This window comes from Trachypithecus francoisi, unplaced genomic scaffold (assembly GCF_009764315.1).
Source record: "Trachypithecus francoisi isolate TF-2019V2 unplaced genomic scaffold, Tfra_2.0 Lachesis_group17, whole genome shotgun sequence".
In the NCBI taxonomy this organism is placed as follows: Eukaryota; Metazoa; Chordata; class Mammalia; order Primates; family Cercopithecidae; genus Trachypithecus; species Trachypithecus francoisi.
The window spans coordinates 47,196,905-47,220,549 of NW_022681462.1; the positions used below are offsets into that span (position 1 = coordinate 47,196,905).

The 23,645-nt window shown below is 43.0% G+C and overlaps 1 protein-coding gene across 5 annotated transcripts in view; it reads left to right on the plus strand.

The window, feature by feature from the left end:
* The window catches only part of UXS1 (UDP-glucuronate decarboxylase 1), a 95,167-nt gene that overhangs the window by 37,438 nt on the left and 34,084 nt on the right, over nt 1-23,645 (plus strand). For 3 of the 5 annotated variants that reach the window (XM_033175554.1, XM_033175553.1, XM_033175556.1), the window contains 2 exons: nt 11,742-11,922; nt 21,307-21,411. In XM_033175554.1, coding sequence (XP_033031445.1) covers nt 11,742-11,922; nt 21,307-21,411 — 286 coding nt within the window. The remainder of the gene's footprint in view (nt 1-11,741; nt 11,923-21,306; nt 21,412-23,645) is intronic. The other 2 variants (XM_033175557.1, XM_033175558.1) reach the window with 1 other exon arrangement.

Consider the following 23,645-nt stretch of genomic DNA (forward strand, 5'->3'; position numbering starts at 1 on the left):
ATGATTCACATACCATAGAATTCCCCCTTAAAATGTATAATTCAGTAGTTTGTAATGTATTCACAGAGTTGTACAACCATTACCACATCCAATTTTAGAACCCCCTAAGGAAAGCCTATACCCATTAGCAGTCACTCTCCATTTTCCCCTAAGGCCTTCCACACCCCAATCCCTAGGCAACCATTAATCTGTTTTCTGTCCATGTAGATTTGCCAATTCTGAGTATTTTATATAGATGGGATAATACAATGTTTGCCTTTTGGGACTAGCTTTTCTCACTTAGCATGTTTTCAGGTTTCGTTCATGTGGTAGCTTGTATCAGCAGTTAATATATTTTTATTACCAAATAATCCATTATGTGAATATACCACATTTTATTTATACAGTAGGACCTCCATATCTTTGGATTCAACTAACCATGAATTGAAAATGTAGTTAGGCCCACAGTGGTTATGTCTGTACTGAATATGTGCAGACTTTTTTTCTTGTTATTATTCCCTAAATAATACAGTATAACATTTTTACATAACGTTTACATTGTATTAGGTATTATAATTATCTAGAGATGATTTAAAGTATACAGGAGGATGTGTGTGGGTTACATGCAAATACTACACTATTTTATATGTGGAACCTGAGCATCTTTGCATTTAGGTATGAGGGGTGGGGTGCGACCCTGGAACCGATTCCCTGCGGATACTGAGGGACGACTGTACATTTGTTATATGTGTCATAGGGTGACTCTGTTTAACCTTTCGAGGAACGGCTGTTTACCAGAGCAGCTGCACCATCGTACATTTCCACCAGTAGTATATGAGGGTTCCAGTTTCTCCACATCCTCAACACCACTTCTTCTTGTCTGTCTTTTTCATTGTAGCCTTTCTACTGGGTGTGAAGTGATATCTTTTTGTGGTTTGAATTTGCATTTCTCTGATAGCTCATGGTGTTGAGCATCTTTTTGTGTGCTTATTGGTCATTTCTGTATCTTCTTTGGAGAATTTCTATTAAATACTTACCCTTTTCTTTAATTGGGTTATTTTTCTTTTCATTATTGAATTGAGTTCTTTATCTATTCTTGATTCAACTTTCTTATCAGGTGTATTATTTGCAAATATTTTTTCTCATTCTGTGGGTTGTCTTTTTACCTTCCTGATGGTGTTCTTTGAAGCCCAAGTGTTTTAAAGCTGAAGTCTGGTTTTTCTCTTTCGCTGCTTGTCCTTGGGTGTGTCGTATTTAAGAAATCGTTGCCTAAACTCAGGACACAAAGATTTACTATGTTTTTTTTCTAAGAGTTTTACAGATTTTGTTCTTAAATTTAGGCCTGTGATCCATCTTGAGGTAGTTTTTGAATAGGGTATTACGTCACCATTCTTTTGCCTATGGCTGTCAAGTCATCCAGCACAATTTGTTGAAAAGACTATGTATTGCCCAGTGAATTTTCCTGGCACCCTTGTTGAAAATCATTTTACCATAAATGTACAGTCAAGCGTCACTTAACAATGGGGATACGTTCTGAGAAATGCATTGGTAAGTGTTTCTGTTGTTGTTCTGTGAGCGTCACAGAGTGCACTTACACAAACCCAGATGGTACAGCCTGCTACACACTTAGGCTACGTGGTATGACCTGTTGCTCCCAGGCTGCAAATCTGTACAGCATGTTGCTGTACTGAATACTGTAGGTAGTTTTAACAAAGATAAGTATTTGTGTTCGTCTGCATAGGCCACTTACCACAAACGGAGCTTGCAGGACTAGAAGTTGCTCTAGGTGAGTCACTGAGTGAATCCCTTATAATTAACTCATTTCCTATTTGGTACCTTTCCCTTCTCTTTCCCTGTGGAATCCAGTTACTATCTGGGGTCACTTGCTTTCAGCCTGAAGAACATGCTTTAGTATTTCTTGTGTGGTAGGTCTGCTAGTAATGAGCTCTCTCATTTTTTGTTTATCTAGGGATGTCTTATTTTTGAAAGTTATTTTTGGTTGTATATAAGATTGTTGACTGCCAGTTTATTTTTACACTTTAAATATGTTGATAGAGTTTGGATATTTGTTTCAGCCTCCCAATCCCATGTTGAAATTTGATCTCCAGTGTTGGAGATGGGGCCTAGTGGGAATTATTTGGGTCATAGGGACAGATTCTTCATGACTGGCTTGGTGCACACCCCACTGTAATGAGTTCACACGAGATCTGATTGTTAAAAAAAGTATGGGACCCCCTTCTCCTCCCTCTCTTGCCATGTGACATGCCTGCTTCCCCTTAGCCTTCTACTAGGATTGAAACCTCTCGAAAGCCATCACCAGAAGCAGATGCTGGAGCCATGCTTCATGTACAGCCTGCAGGATGGTGTGCCAAATAAATCTCTTTGCTTTGTAAGTCACCCACCTTCAGGCATTCCTTGATGGCAGCACAAAATGAAGTAATAGTATGCCATCCACTGCTTTCTCCATTGTTGGTTGTAACGAGCCAGCTGTTAATCATGTTGGGGTTCCCTTATATGTGACAAGTCATTTTTCTTTTTCTGCTGTATGAATTTCCTAGGACTTGTGTAACAGTTACTGCCATCTGAGTGGTTTAAAACAACAGAAATTTAATCCCTCGCAGTTCTGGAAGATAAAAGTCTGAAATCAAGATGTCAGCAGGGCCATGCCTATGTCCTCTGAAGGCTCTGAGGGGAATTTTTCCCATGCTTTTCTCCCAGCTTCTCTTATTGCCAGAAATCCTTGGTGTTCTTTGGCTTGTAGAGACATCACTCTAGTCTCTGCCTCCAGCAGCACTGGGTCCTTGCATGCCTCTAGTATTGGATTAAGGGGCACCCTAATCCGGTAAAACCTTTTCTTAACTAAATACATCTACAGGGGCTTTATTTTCAAATAAAGTCACATTCTGAAGCTGTGGGACGGACATAAACTTTGTAGGACAGTATCCAACCTAGTACAGCTATTTTCAAAATATTGTCTTTCTTTGGTTTGTGGGATTTCTAGAATGATGTATCTGTGTGCATCTATTTTTGTTTATGCTCATCCTAATTGCAGTTCATTGAACTTCTTGAATATGTACATTCACATGTTCATCAATTCTGGGGAGTTTTCAGCCATTATTTCTTTGAATATATTTTGTATTCCTTTCTCTTTTCTGATACTCCCAGTGCAGCATGCATGTCGACACACTTATTGGTGTCCTGTATTTGTCTGAGGCTCTGTGTAGTTTCCTGTATTTCCTCTGATCTTGGGGTTGCATAAGCCCTTTCAATCCAAGTTTGCTGATTCTTTAGCCTAGTTCCAATCGACTGTTGAATCCCTCTGTTGAATTTTTAGTTTCAATTGTGGTACTTTTCAACTCCAGAATTCAATTTGTTTCTGTTTTGTAATCTCTCTTTATTATCTATGTACTTCTTTAAGTATGGTTTCCTTTCGTTCTTTGAACACTTTCCATTACTTTTAATGGCAAAAACTGCAATTACTTTTGCACCAACCTAATATTTATGGTGGTTGCTTTGGTGTCTTTGTTATATCCAACACTGGGGACTTCACACAGACAGTTTTTATTGCTTGGTTTTTTTTTTTTCTGTTTGTGGGTCACCCATTTCTGTTTCTTCGCATGTCTTGTAATTTGATGTAGAAAACTGGGCATTTTAGGTAGTATATTGTAATGTAGCACTTCTAGATACTGTGCCCTCATCCCAACCCCCACCTTCCGCAACTTGTTTTATTTTATTTACTTGTTTATTTGTTTAGTGACTTGTCAGGTCTACTTTAGTGAAGTGTTTCCTATTCCCTCCTCACCACTCCAGTGTGAAGCTTTAACTGTTGATCCTTGGAAGACGTAGCCTTGGCCACACCCCCTGGGATGATGGTGGCTCTAACAGGCTCATGTTGACAGTCTCTTTCCCTGATTTCTCTATTAAGCCTGTGCAGTATCTCACCCAGCTCTTAGGCTGCAGGAGTTGCTAGCTAATTGCTTTGTTTTTCAACAGTGCTGTGTGTTTTAAATTGCTCTTCAGCCTGATTCAGTTAAATTCTGTCCTCTTGGCAGGGGTAGATTTTGAGACCAGTCTTTGAGATTTGTTCTGACCCCAGAAGGTTTCTTAAGTGTCCTCTCCCTGGTTCTTTCTTTTAAACAAGCTGGCCTTGGATTTAGCTTTTTATTCTCATAGATCTACTGCCTTCTATTTATTGCTTACCATCTGCATCTCCGTTGTTCTTGAGAGCACCCTTATGCTTGAACTTCTCCACTTTCCTTTTGAAATAAAGTCAACTCCCTTTAAAAGGGAGAGTTTTTGAGTGCACTGTTTTCAGTACCTCTGTCCCCCAGGAAAACCTCTGAACCACTGCCCTGAAGCTGAGGTGGGAGCAACACCTCTGTTTTATAATCAGGGTGCTGTAGCCACTGGTTTTTTTTCCTTGCCCCTCTTGGCATGGAACTTCTCCCTTCTAAGTAAGTTGGGGCAACCGTGACTGGAATCCTATTATTCTCAGCCTTCCCTGTCTGGGAAGTACTGCCAGGTGGCCCTTCCTGGTGAGATACCGTATCTTTTGAGTGGGGTTCTCATTTTCTTGGCCACACCCAGCACATTCCCCACTCTAAACTGTGGGGATGGACTCAAGTGTTGCATACTCTTGCTAATTTTATATTTTCTTTCTTTCTTTTCTTTTTTTTTTTTTTTGAGGTGGAATCTCGCTTCATCACCCAGGCTGGAGTGCAGTGGCACAATCTCGGGTCACTGCAACCTCTGCCTCCTGATTTCAAGTGATTCTCCTGTCTCAACCTCCCAAGTAACTGGGATTACAGGTGTGCTCCACCACGCCCAGCTCATTTTTGTAATTTTAGTAGAGATGGGGTTTCACCATGTTGGCCAGGCTGATCTTGAACTCCTGACCTCAGGCTATCTGTCCACCTCAGCCTCCCAAAGTGAATTTTATATTTTCTTGAATACATGTTACTTCATTTGCTGTACATGCTTAGCACAATTTCCAGAGACTTGTAATGGTTATTTAAAAAAATAATTTGGACCATTTATGGCTGTTTCCTTGGGGAACAGATCTGTGGAGCACTTTACACTGCAATTCTACAAGAAATGATTTATATATGACCTTGACGTTGAAATGACTAGTACACAGGTTGGTTTGTTCTTTTACCCATCACCTAGGCTGTAGGACTGTGCATCCCTAAAATATTATTGTCGCTCCTGAATTGATATTAAACTATTGCCCCATATCATCTCTCTGTTCTTCTGGAAGTTACATGAAGTCTCTTGCCTTTTTGAGATGGCTTACGTAACTCGCTGCGAGCAGACTCTGAAGTCCGTTAATACTTGTATGTCCCTCTTTTGAGGTTATTTCTATTGCCTCAAAAAGGCATGTGCATTTGAGCATGAATTTGGAAATATATTAGTGTCTCAAGTAGCATAGAAAAGTTAATTTTTCTAATGTTTTGTTGCCGTGTTGTCAGGTTGATCACAAATCTGATAGTCTACTCTTCTTAGTTTGTTTTGTGCCGCTGTAACAGATTACCACAGACTGGGTAATGTATAAGTAGAAATGTATTGGCTTATGGTTTGGAGGCTGGCAAGTCCAATATCAAGGGGTGTTCTTGCTGCATCATCCCGTGGCAGAAGGACAGAGAGTGGGTGAGAGAGACAAAGGGGACCCAACTCATCCTTTTACACATAACCCACTGCCACGATAATGACATAAATTCATTCATGAGGGTGGGGCCCTCATAACCTAATAACTTCTCATTAGGCCTCACCTCCCAATACTGTTGCATTGAGAATTAAGTTTCCAGTGCATGCTTTTGGGGGTACACATTCAAACCCATAGCATTCTGGCTGTGGTCTCTAGAATTTGTGTCCTTTTCACATGCAAAACGTATTTATTTCATCCCAATAGCCCAGCATTTTAACTTGTTCCAGCACCAATTTGAAAGCCCAGAGTCTCATCTAAACATCATTTGGGTAAAATTCAAGGCACGATTCATCCTAAGGCAAATTCCCCTTCACCTGTGAGCCTGTGAAATCAAAACAAGCTATCTACTTGTAAAATACAATGATGGAACAGGCATGGGGTAAACATGCCCATTCCAAAAGAGAGAAATAGGAAAGAATAGGGTAACTGGTCCCAAGTAAGTCCAAAACCCAACAGGGCAAACAAGATCAAATCGTAATGCTCCGGATCATCTTTCGTGACTCCATGGCCTGAGCCCTGGGTACACTGGGGTAGCAGTTGGGCCTCCAAGGCCTCTGGGAGCCCCAACCCTGTGGCTTTGTTGGTCTCAGTCTACCTGGCAGCTCTCATGAGTTGGAGTTCTGTGCCTGTAACTTCCTCAGGCTGGTGTTACATGCTGGTGGCTTTACAGTTCTGGAGTCTTGGTGGCAGCTGTATCACTGCAGTGAGTCTCTGCCTACCCCCCCCCAACCTCCCACCCCGCCCCAGGCTATTTGTGACATCCTTTGAAATCTAGGTGGAAGAAGCCATGTTCTCATGGCTCTTGCATTCTGCACACTTGCAGAATTAGAGCACTATGTGGACGCCGCCACCGTTTACGGCCTATATCTTCCAGAGTGGTAGCTTGAGCTGTGCCTGGACTGGCAGGAGCCACAGCTATGCTGGTTGAGGAGTGTTAAGGGGAGCAGAGACTTGTGGCAGCACAGGGCAATGAATGCTGACCTTGAGTACCTCTCTGGAAACGTTGGCCTCAAGGTCCCAGCCTACCTGGAGGATTTCTGAAATGCCTTCAGGGTCTTTCTCCCACTGTGTTAACAGACAGAACCTGGCTTCCTTCTAGCCATACTAACTGTGTATCAAAGTGTCAGTTGTCTGCACTCTCCCACACTTTTTCATTCTTTATATGGCAAAGCTGGGCATTAAAAAAAATTTTTTTTGTTCTCTTTCCCTTTTAGTTATACAATCTGTCTTTAAACCATTTTTTTTTAAAATTTTACTCTATGTAGTTAAAAGAAGTCATGCAATTCTTTTAATATTTTGCTAGAAATTTCTTCCACCAGATGTCCTAGCTCATGGCTTGTAAATTTTGCCTTCATAAAGCCAAAGGACACAGACACATTTCAGCCAAGTTCTTTGCCACTTTGTAACAAGGATAGCCTTTACTCCAGTTTCCAGTGGTATGTTCATCATTTCCATCTGAGACCTCATCAGAATGGCCTTCACTGTCCGTATTTCCAGTTGTTCTGATCACAGCCATGTTACAAGTAATTTCTAAGAAGTTCTAGACTTCCCTCATGGCTCTTCTCTTCTGAGCCCTCAGCACCGTCTCTTTAACCCTCCATTCACAGAAGTCTAGGCTTTTTCTGGCATGCACCTCCAGATTCTTCCAGCCTCTACTCATTACCTAGTTCCCAAGCTCTTTCCACATTTTCAGGTGTTTGTATAAGCAACCATCCCACTTCCCTGGTACCCATTTTCTGTCCTAGTCCTTTTTGTGCTGCTAGGACAGAGTACCTAAGACTGGGTAATTTATAACAGAAATTTATTGGCTCATGGTTCTGGAGGCTGGGGAGTCCAAGATCAAGGGGTTGTGATCTGGTGAGGGTTCTTCTTGCTGTGTCATCACATAGTGGACGGGTAAAGAGAGGGCAAGAGAGAGACCAAAGGGACTGAACTCATGCTTCTATGTGGAACACGCTTCCACCGTAACAAACTCACTCCTCTGATAAGGGCATTAATCGTTTTACTTCACCTCATGGCCTAATCACCCCACCTTTTAACACTGTCACACTGGGGATTAAATTACCAAAACCTGCTTTTGGTGGACACATTAAAAGCACAGCGGCACCGATACATGAATGCTGCAAAATCTTGCGATGAATTTTATTATGTACACGTGGAATGATCTTCCTGTCGTGGCTGAGTATTACAGAATTTATTTTGCTTTACACATCACCACAGCAAACAGACTTAGTTTTTTCCCCATCACCTGCCATTTCATAGGTTAAGCACATTTCCGAGGCATTTGGCCTATGAGTCTGGTATATTGTTGCTATAACTTGAAGCCTTTTCAGCAAATTGGTAAGCCTTAGAACAGCTTCAACAGAGAGAGGAGGCTTGCTTTGAAATGCATTTTTTGATTTTTTGCTAATTTACTAAGCATCACGAATTTGAATCCTGACCTTGAGCTGGACCACTTTAGCTGCCTATTGGCACCCACAAGAGCGAGCCAGAAAGCACACTGAGACAAACCCCTATACTAGAAAGCCATGCAAAGCCATGTAAGTTCTAATCCATCTCAGTGTAAGAGGTCTTACTTCTTTTCTCCTATTCTCTTTTGGGTATTAGCTCCTTGTTATTCAAAGAGTATCCTTGGGTTTGGTGATTAGTGCCCCTGATAGAGCTTTGTAAGTGCTAAGCTTTCACCAAATTTGTTTCTATTTGAAACACTTGCCTAGTGGGCTAACATTGATTAGGATAAAAAATTGCATAACCATCCAGCTATGTTATATAAATCTTAAGTATTTTAGGTAGAAGGAAATTACTTCAGAAAAAAAAAATTCCCATGCATTTTAGTCAAGCCAAGGTGCTTCCAACAATTTTACGTCAGTACTAAGACTAGTGAGATGTTGGAGATGATCATGTATAGTTTAATATGCTGCGTCTCTGATGTCTCAGAACTGTCTGCCAGGTATTTTGGGCACAGAAATGATGTTAGAATGCCACTGAACATGTTGTTTTCAGAAATATTTGCATATAGAGAAACAGTTACATTAAAAGGGGTTAAATTTCTTTTTAAAAGTTGCAAATTTTTAACTGTAAAAATCATGAAAAACTTGGAAAAATGCAGTAACATGAAGATAAAATGAAATCTCATACTGTGAGTTAAGCTCTAGTGGCGAGTCAACTTTGAATTTCAGTTATTTTTCTGGAAAATCCTTTTTCATAGTCGTTGTTCAGGTATAGCAGTAGAATGTGGGAGCGAACCAGACAAATTGACAGGCAGTAGAGAGCATGTAATTAGAAAGAGTGTAGCTTTCGTCTATCCCAGCTAGTGATCTCTGAGGATTTTAGTCAAAGACATAATTTCTCTGGGTGTCAGTTTCTTATCTTGAAGGCAAAGGGGATTTGGAAAATGTTGCTGTTGGTAAAGCCAAATGAAAGCTATCAAACATGAGGATGCCTGGTCTCACCCATCCTGTCTTAACCATTTGGTTTACGTTTCATCAGAGCATATGTAATATCTATGTGGTGGTTAAGGGATGGTTATTCTTGAGGTTGGCCTTGTTAACTGAAAAACCAAACTCTAAAATATTTTAGAGGTTTATTATGAGCCAGTATGAGTAACTGCATCCCCGGGAAACACAAAACCAAGAAGCCTTGAGAAGCCTTGAGTAACTGCCCAAGGCAGGCGGATTACAGTTTAGTTTTATACATTTTAGGGAGGCAGAAGTTACAAGGAGGTATAAATCAATTTATAGGGCTTTTACATTGGTTTGGCCCAAAAAGACAGGCTGTTTTGAAATGGGGGCTCACAGGTATAGGTGGGTTAAGAGATTATGTAATTTATTTTATTTTATTTTATTTATTTTGAGACAGGGTCTCTCTCTGTCACCCAGGCTGGAGTGCAACGGCACAATTGCCGTTCACTACAGCCTTGACCTTGCTGGCTCAGAGATTTTTTACTTTCTAATTGGTTAAAGGCGTAAATCCTTGTGTAAAACTTTGGAGTCAGCAGAAAGGAATCTAAGTTGTGACAAGGAAGTCTGTTCACCAGTACACTGGGTCAGAGTGACCTGGAGGGATGTGACTTAGCTCCTGTCTGGCACGACCCTAGGTCGTGTGTATGATCTCTGTTTTAACATTAACGTTGGTCAGTTGTGTCTAAACTCCAAAAGAGAAAGTAAAGTGAGTTATGCCCAGTCTTCTTTCACATCATGGCTGGGAACTCAGCTTTTCAGATTTCTCTGGGGTTCCCTTTGGCCAAGAGGGAGTTCACTCAGTTGGGGGGACTTAGGATATTTATTTATTTATGAGGCAGCGTCTCGCTCTGTCACCCAGGCTGGAGTGCAGTGGTGTGATCTCAACTCACTATAACCTCCACTTCCTAGGTTCAAGTGATTCTTGTGCTTCAGCCACCATAGTAGCTGGGATTATAGGCGTGTGGCTCATTTTTGTATTTTTAGTAGAGATGGGGTTTCACCATGCTGCCCAGGCTAGTCTCGAACACCTGGCCTCAAATGATCCACCCACCTCGGCTTCCCAAAGTGTTGGGATTACAGGTATGAGCCACTGCACCCAACCCAGATTTCATTTTTAGTTTATAGCCTCCCCTTACTTCTCCTCTGCCATTTTTTATCTTTTTCATCCAGGTGACTTCTTTTTTTTTTTTTTGAGGTGGAGCCTCGCTCTGTCACCCAGGCTGGAGTGCAGTGGTGCGATCCATTGAAACTTCCGCCTCCTGGGTTCAGGTGAGTCTCCTGCCTTAGCCTCCCAAATACCTGGGATTACAGGACTGTGTCACCATGCCCAGCTAATTTTTTGTATTTTTAGTGGAGATGGGGTTTCACCATGTTGGCCCGACTGGTCTCAAACTCATGATCTCAAGTGATCCACCTGTCTCGGCCTCCCAAAGTGTGGGATTACAGGCGTGAGCTACCACTCTGGCCAAATTGAGGTGGCTTTACTGTCTCACCCGTGGTGAATATTTCATCGTGTGTGAGATTTCATTTATTTTAAACAGGAGTTTCATGGAGAATTACATGTTTTAAAACCATAGACCTAGGAGTTTGTGTACCTTTTATTTTAGGTAGAAAGGATTGCTGTCTTCCTGTTCTTTCAGTTTGAAACAGAAGGGTGAAATGAATGAGAATTTTGGTGAAGAGAAGGCAGAGTAGAGAACAGGATACAGCACGCTAGAGAATCGAGTTGCGCATGTCAAGTCTGTTTTCTGAGCCTATTCTTTTCACTCCCACTGCCTATAACCTTCCCCCAGATGAAATTCCCTTTATCCTCCTCCAGTTACACCATTTAATTGGAATAAAATACCTGTGTTCAACTTAAAAGTATTTTTCAAGTGCAGTTGACTTTTCACCTTTGCAGGGGTCTAGGTTTTGTTATTACTGAGGTCCTGTCAAGACCCCTCACAGCTGCCTCATCGTGCTCTGTGGCTGGGAGTGGATACCACACTGTGTTCACATCACCACTCAGAAATTAACCACACAATGGACTTAGGCGTTTAGGTCTTTAGTCTACAAACAGCATGTATTGCTTATTAATTTGTTCTCGTAAACAATGTAAAAGATACTCGTTTTTCATGCGGTTTTTGAATCTAACTTAAATATTAAGGTTTTTTTTTTTTTCTTGGTAGTTCACCAAATCTCTGCATTTTGCTGATTGTTTTTTCTATAAAGTAATTTTTAAAGTTCTCAGCAGTAATATTAAAGCCATGTGAGCTATGTCCAGCATCCCGTTTGTTATAAAACAAGAACCTTTGACTAATGGGAAATTCTCTGTCAGCGAAGACATTTTGAAATTTGTAACTACGATTTTTCTGTATTCTTCCCAGAGTGGGAGTTTGAAATTTTAGGCTGCTTAGGAGTTGATAGATAGTGTGACCCCTCTTTGTTCTGCAGTGAGAGTCAAGATGCTACCTTAAAACCTTTGCTGTCTCCCTTCCCCGCCTTGCTCCTGAGTTTTAAGTCGTGGCTACACCAGAGATGTCTCTCCGTGGAGCTGGTCCTCACTGTGTTCTCATGTGCTTTTTCTGGGAATTTCTGCACACGCTGTCCGGATGCAGATAACCGGAGGCGCAGGGTTCGTGGGCTCCCATCTAACTGACAAACTCATGATGGACGGCCACGAGGTGACCGTGGTGGACAATTTCTTCACGGGCAGGAAGAGAAACGTGGAGCACTGGATCGGACATGAGAACTTCGAGCTGATTAACCACGACGTGGTAGAGCCCCTCTACATCGAGGGTGAGTGAAAACTGCACCTTGTTATTATTCAGAGCTACGCAGGTGGCCTCGCCAGAGCTGCGGGATCCCTGAGGGTAAGCTGTCTGATTCAGCACGTTGAAAGCTATGTTGGGTTTTATTTTTGAAATGTCTCAATGTGTATGAGGTGCTGTCCTAGTCTGTGTTGTAACGAGTGGTTATAACGGTGTAAATAGCTGTCTTCTCTCCTACATGGCACCCCTGGTCCTGAACTTCGTGGACCTGTTGAAGTAACTTTCCTGTAGTACACATCTGCTATGATCTGAATGTTAGTGTCCCCCCAAATTCATATGTTGGCATCCCAAGCCCCACAGTGATGGTATTAGGAGGTGAGGCCTTTGGAGGTGATCAGTTCATGGAGACAGAGCCCTCACAAATGGGATTAGTGTTTTTATAAAAGAGGCCTTGGAAAGCCCCCTTGGCCCCTTTCCACCATGTGAGGACATGGTGAGAATATGCACATATGAACCAGGAAGCAGGTCCTCACCAGCACGCACTCTGCCAATCCCTTGATCTTGCTAATTTGATAGAAAACCAGTGGTTCAATGTACATTTCTCCGGTTACTAAATATGGTTAGACTTTAACATGTTAATTCATCAGAGGAATACAAATGGTTTTGTTAGTCCATTTAAAAAATATCCTTTTAGTATGAGTTCTTTGTAATAGGAATGTTAACTGTTGGGCTTGTATTTAGCATTTTTCCCACAAAGGCAAAGTTTTTGCCTTTTCGTTTGATTGAAATTTTATAACATAGTGTCATCTGTTCATATCCGTTTTGCTGTTTCTTCTGTTCTCTTTCTGCTCTAACCATTCCAAGGTTAGATGACTATTTAATCTAATATTTAGAAAGGAGCTGTGGTGTTATTTTGTTGGTTGGTTTTTTGCTTCATTTTTAAACAGTTAATTATGTCATCTGTTTGGAGTTCATTTTGGAGTGAAGCTGTAGTTTTTGTAAAGTGTAAGAGGCTATGTAGATTATAGCTCAGTGGGCTCACTTTCCTCTTGGACTTCCTCCTGGGATTGCTGTGGGGTTAACTGAGGTCATGCATGTGACAGGGCCTGGCAGGCAGATTCTCACAGTTCCCTGCTAAGATGCCCCTTCCCATGGTTCAACCCAAGATGCTAGGTGGTTCTGTCACAGGGCTTTGCTGATGGAATCATGGTTATGAACCAGCTGGCTTTAAAACAAGCATGATCCTGGATTATCTGGGTATGCCCCCACATAGTCACGTGAAGCATCAGAGGCAGCAACAGAGAATGGAAGAGTCAGGTAGAGAGACTGGATAGGAGAGACACCACGGGGAGACCAGGCAGAAGGGAAGCTGGAGAGGTTTGCAATGTGCGAGGGACCTGACCCACCCTGGCTGGCTTTGAAGGAGCCATGAGCGGGAGAGTGTTGACAGCCTCTGGAAGCTGAGACCAGCTCCCTGCTGAGAGCCTATAAGGAGACCTCAGTCCTGCAGCCTCAGGGAACTGAATTTTGCCATCATCCTGAATCATCCTCTGAAGAAAGGAACACAGCCCTGCTGACACCTTGATTTCTGCCTGGGGGGAGGCAGAGCCAAGAACCAGCTGAGCCACACTGTGCCTGGTCCTGTAGATCTGTCAGATCAGATCGTGGGTGGATATTTTTTGAGCCTCTAAATTTGGTTAGGCAGCAATAGAAAACTACTGTGAGGACTTAGCACAGCACTGGGCCCTCATTTCACTAAGTGCTGCCCAAATTATACCTTTTTTTTTTTTTTTGAGACGGAGTCTCGCTCTGTCACCCAGGCTGGAGTGCAGTCATTGAGGCGCCATCTCGGCTCACTGCAAGCTCCGCCTCCCGGGTTCACGCCATTCTCCTGCGTCAGCCTCCTGAGTAGCTGGGACTATAGGCACCCGCCACCACGCCCGGCTAATTTTTTGTATTTCTTAATAGAGACGGGGTTTAACCGTGTTAGCCAGGATGGTCTCGATCTCCTGACCTTGTGATCCACCCCCCTGGGCCTCCCCTAAATGATACCTATTAATATTACTACTCTCTTCTCTTTTTTAGCACATGGCAAGAAATATTTATTTTATGACACTATTGTTCATAAAATTTCAGTACTACTGAGAAGCCAGAACCTAATAAAAATAGTGTTTTAATAAGTAAATTATCTTCTTTAACTGCGAGCTTTGATATCATAGCTGCTCTAGGCCATTTCCGCCAATTCTGTGACTGTGTGTAGGACATGTACACAAACATACACATACATGCAAACACACACTCACACACACACCCACACACCGAATGAAGTCATACAGTAAATAATTGCTGTTTTGTCCTTTGTTCGGAGTCTTGCATTCCCTCAGTTGGCATGTATGTTGGGAGAGCATAAGATGCTTCTCTGCCTCTGTAGTTTGAAGCCTGTTTTCCACTTTCTCCTTCAGTGGGTCCTCAGCCTTAGCATCAGGTCTTCTGTGCCCTTGATAATTTCCCGCTTGCTGCCCCCTCCATCTCTTCCCTCTTTCTGCCCTCATAATGCCCACTTCATCCAACAATGCCAAAATGTACCTTCCTTTGAAGCCCACATGGAACATTCTCCAAGATTGATCATATTCTGAGCCATAAAGGACACCTCAGCCAACCCGAAAGAATAGAGTCCTATAAAGTGTCCTCTCAGACCAGAGTGGAATTACACTAGAAATTAGTAATAGAAAGATATCTGGAAAATTACAAAAATATTTAGTGATGAAACAACAAACGTCTACATAACATATGGGACAAAGGAGAAATCTCGAGAGATTAAACATACTTTCAACTAAATGAAAGAATTGTCTTGTTTATATATTTGATAAGGAATGAGATGGAAGAGAGTCTGAAATATTTTTCTCTTTTCAAAATAATCTTTTTTCCTCATGATGAAAATAATACATACGTGTTAAAGAAAATGTAGAAAGGTATTTTACAAGGCAGATAGGAAATTATTTTTAATCTTTCTATAAACTGTTGAGGAAGTTGGCTGGGCGTGGTGGCTCACACCTATAATCCCAGCACTTTGGGAGGCTAAGGAGGGTGGATCACTTGAGCTCAGGAATTTGAGTCCAGCCTGGGCAACATGGTGAAACCCAATCTCTACCAAAAATACAGAAAGTTAGCCGGGCATGCTTGTGCATGCCTGTGGTCGCAGCTATTCAGGAGACTGAGGCATGAGAATCTCTAGAACCCAGAATGCAGAGATTGCAGTGAGCCAAGATAGTGCCGTTGCACTCCAGCCTGGGTGACAGAATAAGACCTCATCTCAAAAAACAAAACAAAACAAAAAAACCATTGAAGCTAACATCCAGTTGTTTTCCTAAATGTGATTTTTTTTCGAATTAAAAGCATGCTTAATAGGTAATATGGTTATATGGTTCAATTATTTTAAAAAATAAATGGAAAAGATGGTTGGGCACAGTGGATCATGTTTGTAATCCCAGTACTTTGGGAGACTGAGGCAGGCAGATCGCTTGAGTCTAGGAGTTCCAGACCAGCCTGGGCAACATGGCAAAACCCTGTCTCTACAAAAATTAGCCAGGCGTGGTGGCATGCACCTGTGGTCCCAGCTACCCAGGGGGCTGAGGTGGGAGGATTACTTGAGCCCGGGAAGTCGAGGCTGCAGTGAGCCATGATGGCACCACACTCCAGCCTGGGTGACAGAGTAAGACCCTGTCTCAAAAATAAATAAATAAATAAATAAATAATAAACATAAAAATGGAAAAGATAAAACTATAAAGCCTTCCTCTTGCCAGTTCTCAGCTCTCCTCAGGAAACAGCTGTTGATCCTTTCTTTGTATTCATCTGCAGTGTTTGTATGTGACCCAACTAACACAAGTAGGTATTTATAGTTCTCTCTTTTTATATAACCAATTGTGTATTATCCTGAATCTTATTTTCTTCCACTTACTATGTCCTGGTGATCTTTCATATATATCATATATAGAGACCTTTTTTGGCAGCTGCTTAGTGTTCTATTTTGTGGCTATACTAGCTAGATCTCTTTACCAAGACACGGGTTTTTTTCCCCTCAACATTACTTGTTAGCAAGTTGCCTTCTTATGAATATATTGTAATTTCCTTAGTCCTGTGTTGTTGGATCTTTAGGTTGATTGCAGTTTGGGGCCATCATAAACCATGCTTCAGAAAGCCACGCATCTGTGTCTCTGTCATCATTTTCATAGTACACTGGCTTTCCCAGGGTCCTGCTACAGAGCACCTGTGCTTCCCTGAAATACTGTCCCAATTTACTTTTCCACCATCTGCATAAACAGTGATCTTGAGATCAGCGTTTCCGTGAGAAACAGGAAAAGGCAGAAGTGCGCATTGTGTCATGGGAAGACCAGTACTGGGAACTTGTAGTATCTCTGTTGAAGAGGTCCAGGAAAATAAAAAGAAGGAAGTGTCCATAGCTAACACTTAACTATATTCCAAGTGCTATTCTAATTGCTGTTTGTGGTTGGCAAGTTTAATTATGTCAATACCTGTGCGAAGTAGGCAGCTATTTTCCTCATTTTTTAGGTGAGGAAACCAAGACGTGGAGTCCTGTCCATTACCTGCCTTTTGCCTGGATGCTCAGTTCCTGTGGAGGGCTGGGGGTGGGGGCACCAGGAGAGGGAAGACAGGAGAGCCAAGCCATTAACCCTGGGCACCCACCCTAAAGAGGAGGGGTGGAAACAGTGTTTGCCAAGGGGATTGAGTCCATGTTTATGTAGACATTTAAAGCATACAGCTCTGATTAGAATATTTTTGTTGAAGTATCATTTAGAAATTTTTTTCTTAGCTTTCAGTTTATACTGTAAATGTAAATAAAACTGCAGTGGCGGCTCTTAGAGATCGCCCTCGGTTTAATTTGGAGCTGTGGGGGCTTCCTGTGGAGCAGCCTAGGACACCGGAAATTCTTTCCCCTGCGGTGGCTTCACAGGGAAGGTGAGCCCCTCGCTCAGAACAGCCGACAGCACTGGCGGGCAACCCCAGCTCCCGGGGGCTGAGCCAGTTTCCAGTGTGTGCAGCCTTTGCCCTAAGTAAATACATTTGACATGAAATGAAGGGAAAAGCTTGCTGTTTTGCTTCTTTGTGCCGAGAGAAATTTGGTCTTTATACTTTGAGAAGTTCTGTATCTTCTTCATTCCTGTTTTCCATCCTCAATACTATTGCTGGAGACAAAGACTAGGGCCATGTTGTGAGAATTCCCATTGCAGAGAGGAACGTCTCGTTGTAAAACCTCTGACTCGAGTGTAGAGAAGGAGAATTCTACTGTAAGTGTCTTTTATGATGGGAATTCAGTATATGCTAAATAATCATGTGAGTTCACAGAAAGAACTAACCCATTGTTTTGCATTTTAGTGTTTCCACAGTCTTCAGTCTCGTGGTACAAATCCTTAACTGGCCCTTGGCAGTTTCGTAGAGTGTGGGAGTGGCACAGAATGAAGCTTGACACAGACTATGTCACCAACTTAAGACAAAAGTAAAAAGAGAATCAACAAAGGAGTGGAAGCTACAGTCAGTTTTTATGTGGAAGAGGTTTTTTTGGTAGAAGAAAATGCTTGATTTCTCCGATGCGTTCTAAACAGTGGTTTCAGGTTATTCCGAGTTGTTCTCTTCCTACGGTGATTTTTTTTCTTCCCTATTTATGTGTCATTTATGTGGGTTTTGGGCACAGTGAAATTCCACCTAAGACCCTATAGAGAGTTCATTTGTGGTTTGACTGGTTGGATTTTCCTGGTCAGAATTCACAGAAGGGCCGAGCAAGTTGCAGCCGTGCCCTTACCCAGCCTCTTCCCAACATAAGATTACCCTGCCTGCTTTCTGGTAGGAATGCCGCTGATCATTAATTGGAGCTCTTTTAGGCTCATTTCTTGAGACTTCTATTTTTCTAGCTGAACTTCCAGCACATGGCTTTGTAAATGTGAAGGTCGTGGCAGGGTCTCTGAGCGGTCTCTGAACGGCTGTGTGAGCACCCGTGAATGGGCTGCCTTTCTGTCCCCCTTTGACTTCCTCTCCCCACCTCAGCTTGGATTTTGAAACATCAGGCTCATGCTTGGTGTACTCTGAACTGTGCAGCTGACATGTTCCAAGGGCCTTCGTCCTGGGTTGTGAGGGTTAGAGGGTTAGCCTCGCTGCTTCATTTACATCCTGAAGCCGGTTGTTACTAATGTTACTTTGTGTTTACCTGGCACCTCTCATTGCTGGTTATTTGTCCCTGTTCTGAATTTCCCCTCTTTGCTCCCCTTCAGAATTGCTCAGCAGACTATTTAACCAACAGACTCTGCTGCAGTGTCCTTTTTAGGATAGGAACTGGAGTTACTGTTAACGTTACAGGAAGAACACGTTCTCAGAGGAGAGCGGGTGGTGGGAAACTCAGATTTTCATGGAGTTTTCAGTTTCCTCTCAAATGGGAGGATGCAGCAGCACCGCTACTTAACTGAACGTCTCGACAGTTTGACGGGGCAGCCCTCAGCCTTCCGGAGCAGCAGTGGGACGGACCTGTCCAATGAGGAAGAAACACCGAACCAGATGGACTGGCCTTTGGGGATGGAAAAACCCCAGTTTACGCTCAGTTCTTCTCTCAGCTAACTTTTGTGGAGCCCTGTTCCCAAATTGGCCTGGACCAGAGCACCGTGGAAGGGTGTTTGTTGTAAATGGAAGGTTTCCAGGCCCTCCTGGAAATCCTGAAGCGTGAGACCTGCAGTGAGCTCAGGGGTCTGCGTTTGTGGGTGACCGAGGGGGCCTCCCTCCCTGCAGAGTCCTCACTGTGGAGAGCATCAGGAGGGGAAAGGCCTGCGTCTTGTGCTTGGCGAGCTCATCATCTAGTGAGGAAGGCATGTGTGAATCTCTGGACAAGGCAGCGCTGAGCCGTTGTGGGCTAGCGGTGCAGGCAAGGGGTTATTTCTGACCAAGGGCAGTGAGAAGGCTTCCCACACAGACTGACGTCTGCATTGAGCTTTGAAGAAGAAAGCCAGGACTGGAGAAGATGAGGAGGGAGGAGTGCGAGGCTAGTGACAGTGGCTTTCTGTTTGATGTCGGGGCGGTTTCCTGTTCTCTCAAGGCACACTTCTTCCCTCTTAGCCTTTAATGCAGTTTCCTGTCTTTCCTTGCATACCTTGTCACCTCAAGAGTAAAGATAGTGATGAATAATTTGTTGTGTTAGATCACAACCCATACAGAGTTGTTTAGACTCTCTTTGAGGAATGTAAGGTGACCCTGTCTAAGCAGAAATGCCCGTGAGTGTGAGTCAGGTGGCAGCAGGTTCCGGGTCTGGCACACTTGAGCAGACTCTGTGGTGTCGTACTCAGCTCCAAAGGTCCGGCCAGGTTCATTTTTTTTTTTTTTTAATTTAAATTTTTAAATTTTATTTATTTCTTTTTTTGAGATGGAGTTTTGCTCTTGTTGCCCAGGCTGCAGTGCAATGGCGCCATCTTGGCTCACCGCGGTCTCCACCTCCCAGGTTCAAGTGATTCTCCCGCCTCACCTTCCTGAGTAGTTGGGATTACAGGTGCCTGCCATCACACCTAGCTATTTTTAAAAAGTTTTTAGTAAAGACGGGTTTCACCATGTTGACCAGGCTGGTTTCGAACTCCTGACCTCAAGTGATCCACCCACCTCGGCCTCCCAAAGTGCTAGGTTTACAAGCGTGAGCCATCGTGCCCAGCCCTCATTTGGTTTTGAACTTGGCATAGTCCCGCTCCAAAGTGGCAGTGGGTATGAGGAGTCATCTTCAGAAGAGGCAGCACAGTGCCTGTTTCTGGGGCTAATGGTCTGCTGCTTCTACCTGCAGCCCTGGAGCTTGGAAGCAGGTGTGCAGGAACTGACCCGATCTGTGCTGGACCTAGCTGGAAACTGCAAAAGATAGCTTGGCCTTAGAATTATGGGACTTTGTGAAAACTGATTTTTAAAAGGTATCTTGTTAAATTACAATTTGTATAATAGAATGTTAGTTCGTCTTTTATTTTTAGCAGTTTTTCAGCTCAGAATAACTTGTGGGGTGGGAACAGCAGTCACGGGATTTTTTTACTTGGACAGATCCTTTCAGCGAACTTGCATCTTGACAGACCGTCAATAATTTTAAAGATTTTGGGTTTTGTTAGTTCTGTTTACAAAAAGATTACTCTTCCCATAAGCGTTAGTTCTATTTCTAAATAAACTCACTGGTTTTCAGACTTGACTTTCAAATGTTAAAATATATATATATACACACACGTATACGTGTGTGTATGTACATATATGTATATATGCATGTATATATGTGTATGTGTGTGTGTATATATGTATATATATATATGAAGGTCTAGAGTCTCCCAGCTTGCTTCAGGGTGTTGGGGACCCAGGCATTACCTCACTGGCTGACTAGTGCACAGTCAGGATTGATTGAGAACCTCTAGACTGACCTGCTGCAGCTCAAAGGCTTGATCTTCAGCTCTTCCATTCCTAGCATTGGGAAAGGGAAGACAGCAGCAGTTACCTGGTCAGGGGGAGCCCGGAAGGCCAGGCAGAGGGGCCCCTGCAGATATTCTTACACATCCATGTGCCAGGGAGGACTCATTTTGGCAGCAGAGCTTTCAGATCCCTGTTCCTCACTCTCCTGTGGATGGTGGATGTGTTTCCTCACCAGTGGCTGGAAGTAGAATGGCATGACATGGACTTTGTCTGAAAGGATGGCATTGCTCCTGTGTGTGTCTGTTGCTGCCATTCCAGTGAGAGGCTGGTCCCCAAAGACTTCTCTGCTGTGTGCAGGTGTTACCTGACTTGGATCCGTGCTGGGGGGCTGTGGATAGTGATGTTAAAGTGAATGCCTGTGCAGGAGGAGCAGGGGTTGTGTGGAATCTGAATTGCTTTACCATTCATGGCTTTAAAAACCCGTCTCCCTCCCTCCCCATGGTCTCAGGGTCTGGTTTTATGTATACAGGATGCATTAACAAAGGAAAGGCTACTTTCTCCCATAGTTCTGTGTCTTTGGTTTTAAGTCGTATTTGCCTCACAAACTAAAAAAAAATTTCATGCTTAATTCTGTGTCTGAAAAAAATCAGTCTTCCTTCTGATTTGAGTGCTTTATCCGGGACAAATATTTCAGAAAACAATCAACTCAGTAATCGAATTGACTCTGATTACACGAGAACAGACTCAAATAACTGACCCAGCACATGTTTTTGTTTCCAGATAATTAGACTTTCTATTTTTGTTTAACCTTTTTCTAATTACAAATGTAAATTAGTTTATATAACGAATAAAATAACTTGATTTTGGTGAAAGATATACTAATACGTTTATTATACAGTGTATATCCTAGGAGGTCAGTATTTTTTTAGCAGTTTTTTTTTTTTTTTTTTTTTTTAAAGTAATAGGCTTCTGTTTTGTCTCCTTTAGTTGACCAGATATACCATCTGGCATCTCCAGCCTCCCCTCCAAACTACATGTATAATCCTATCAAGACATTAAAGACCAATACGATTGGGACATTAAACATGTTGGGTAAGTTGTCATTTTCTTGTTTTTTGGCTCTTGCTGGGAATATTTTAGATGATTATAAGCATAGGACATTGAATCTTCTACTAGAGTTGGATCTGAGTCCCTTATCGTCCCTTATCGCCCTGCCTGTGGTATTTGGCAGTTTTGCAGTGTTATTTCAGTGTGACTTTATTTGTCATCAGAATATGTCATGGAGGAGATATTCTAATATTCTAACTTTTCATGCATCATAGTAATCAGGCTGCAGCACCCTGGTGTAGATCCCCTGGGAGTGACCACAGGCGCTTCATGTGACCACCCAGCCTTCCCCTCCTCCTCTCCTCTGAAACCAGTTGATGAATGCCAAGGATAAGTGGCATGCCTCATGCTGGAAAGAGGCAGTGGTGGCTCTCATCCTGAGATTGGCTTGGCACGGCCTTACACACGGTTGTTTCAGTAGCACTCTTTGAAGGAATGGATGGAGACATCTGTATGGGATGTTATCAAGATGGAGTGCCTGCCCTAGATTGGACTTCAGGGTTCGCATTCATGAAAGATGGAAGAGAGAGCATTGTTAAGGGTGGCAATGTGTGTATATTCACAAATGATATGCCTTAGATTTATAGCTCTGGGTAATATGCACATATTAATGTTTAAAATTGGAGGCATGCTTACATTTGGCACAGTTTTTTTTCAAAAAACTCTCGGGGTTTTGATTATTTGCAAAGTGGAAGAAAGGAACCACTTTTTAAAATGGCAAGTAAATGATGGATTTAAGTGTAGGAACATTTAATACAGGTTCTGCAAATAGACTTGGGAAATACAGCACTAAATTTTGATTTGAACAAAACGTGGAGTCAAGGTAATGAAAGGGCAGCCAGAGATTGGTTTATCTCTTAGACGCAATATTTTAGGGGGTGGTACTAGTCAAGATTCTACAGAAGAACAGAACCAATAGGATGTGTAGAGATACAGAGAAAGAGATTACTTACGAGGGATTGGCTCACATGCTTATGGAGGTCGAGAAGTCCCACTGTCTGCCTTCTGCAAGCTGGAGAACCAAGAAAGCCAGGGGTGTCGTTCCAAGGCCTGAGAACTGGAGAGCCGAGGGCAGATCCATGTTCTGTGTAAGCAGTCGACCTTCCTCCATCTCTGTGTTCCAGTCAATCCTGTAAGGGACTGGATGATGCATCCACACTGGGGAGGGCCATCTGTTCTACGCAGTCTACAGATTCAGACGCTCCTGTCTTCTGGAAACACCCTCACAGACACCCCCGGGCATAATGTTCAGCCAGATTCCTGGGCACCCCGGGGCCTAAGTGGACACATAAAATGAACCATCACAAGGGTCAAGTTGTTTGGAGTAAGATGATCCATTCTTCCTGTCTGGAAAGAGCTTTATCTTCTTTGTTACCGTCCCCTGCTCTGGTCCCAGACAGAACAGGGTGCTGCTGCTTCTGCTTAGAGGTGTGCGTGGCGCCCTCTTCTTGCCATCACAAGCGCCTACCCCTGCATCATACCAGAACTAGACCGTAGAGGAAAAACCCATCATGCACTTGGTGTTTAGAGAGATTCCATTTGTTCTTGCTACTTAGGGGATGCAGTCACTGTGCCCATGGGTCCTGTCACTGTGGGGCAGATTCAGATGGGGTTGCCCTCAGGCTCTTCTGCACTCGGCGCCCCATGGGGGGTGGGGGCTGCTGAATGGGCACAAGTGTCGATGATAACTAGTAGGATGGGAAAGGCTCCCAAAGAGAGGCCTCAGCAAAATGCTATTAGAGTTCAATGCAAAAGTGACTCAAGCTAGGGTTTGAGCTGTGACTGAGATCGAATGTGGAGGCCTTGCAGGAATGGTAAAGAGTCTTCCAGGAGAGATGTTGACAAAGGGCGAAGGGAGACCATTGGTAGGCTGGAAAGAAACCCACGTTGGACTTTGTGTTCTGAACGGAGAGGAGCTGTCATTAGCCATCTTGCACTTGAGATAAGATGCCATGAACTTTGCCTGGCTTCTTCCTGGTGAGACCCTTTCCTCTATGTAACTTGCCCGCCTCCCAGACCCTGTGCTAGACTTCTTCCTCTGATGAAAGCTTTTCGTAACCCCCAGACACTGTAGCAGCAGGATAGCTCCCTTGGCTTCACTCCCTGACAGTTGCCTCTGTAGATCCTGCGTAAGTCATTCCATGAAAGTGATACAGAAGTAGTCCTAGTTTCAAAATCTTTAAACTCGGTTGTTTTTGAAATATAACACATTGCATTTG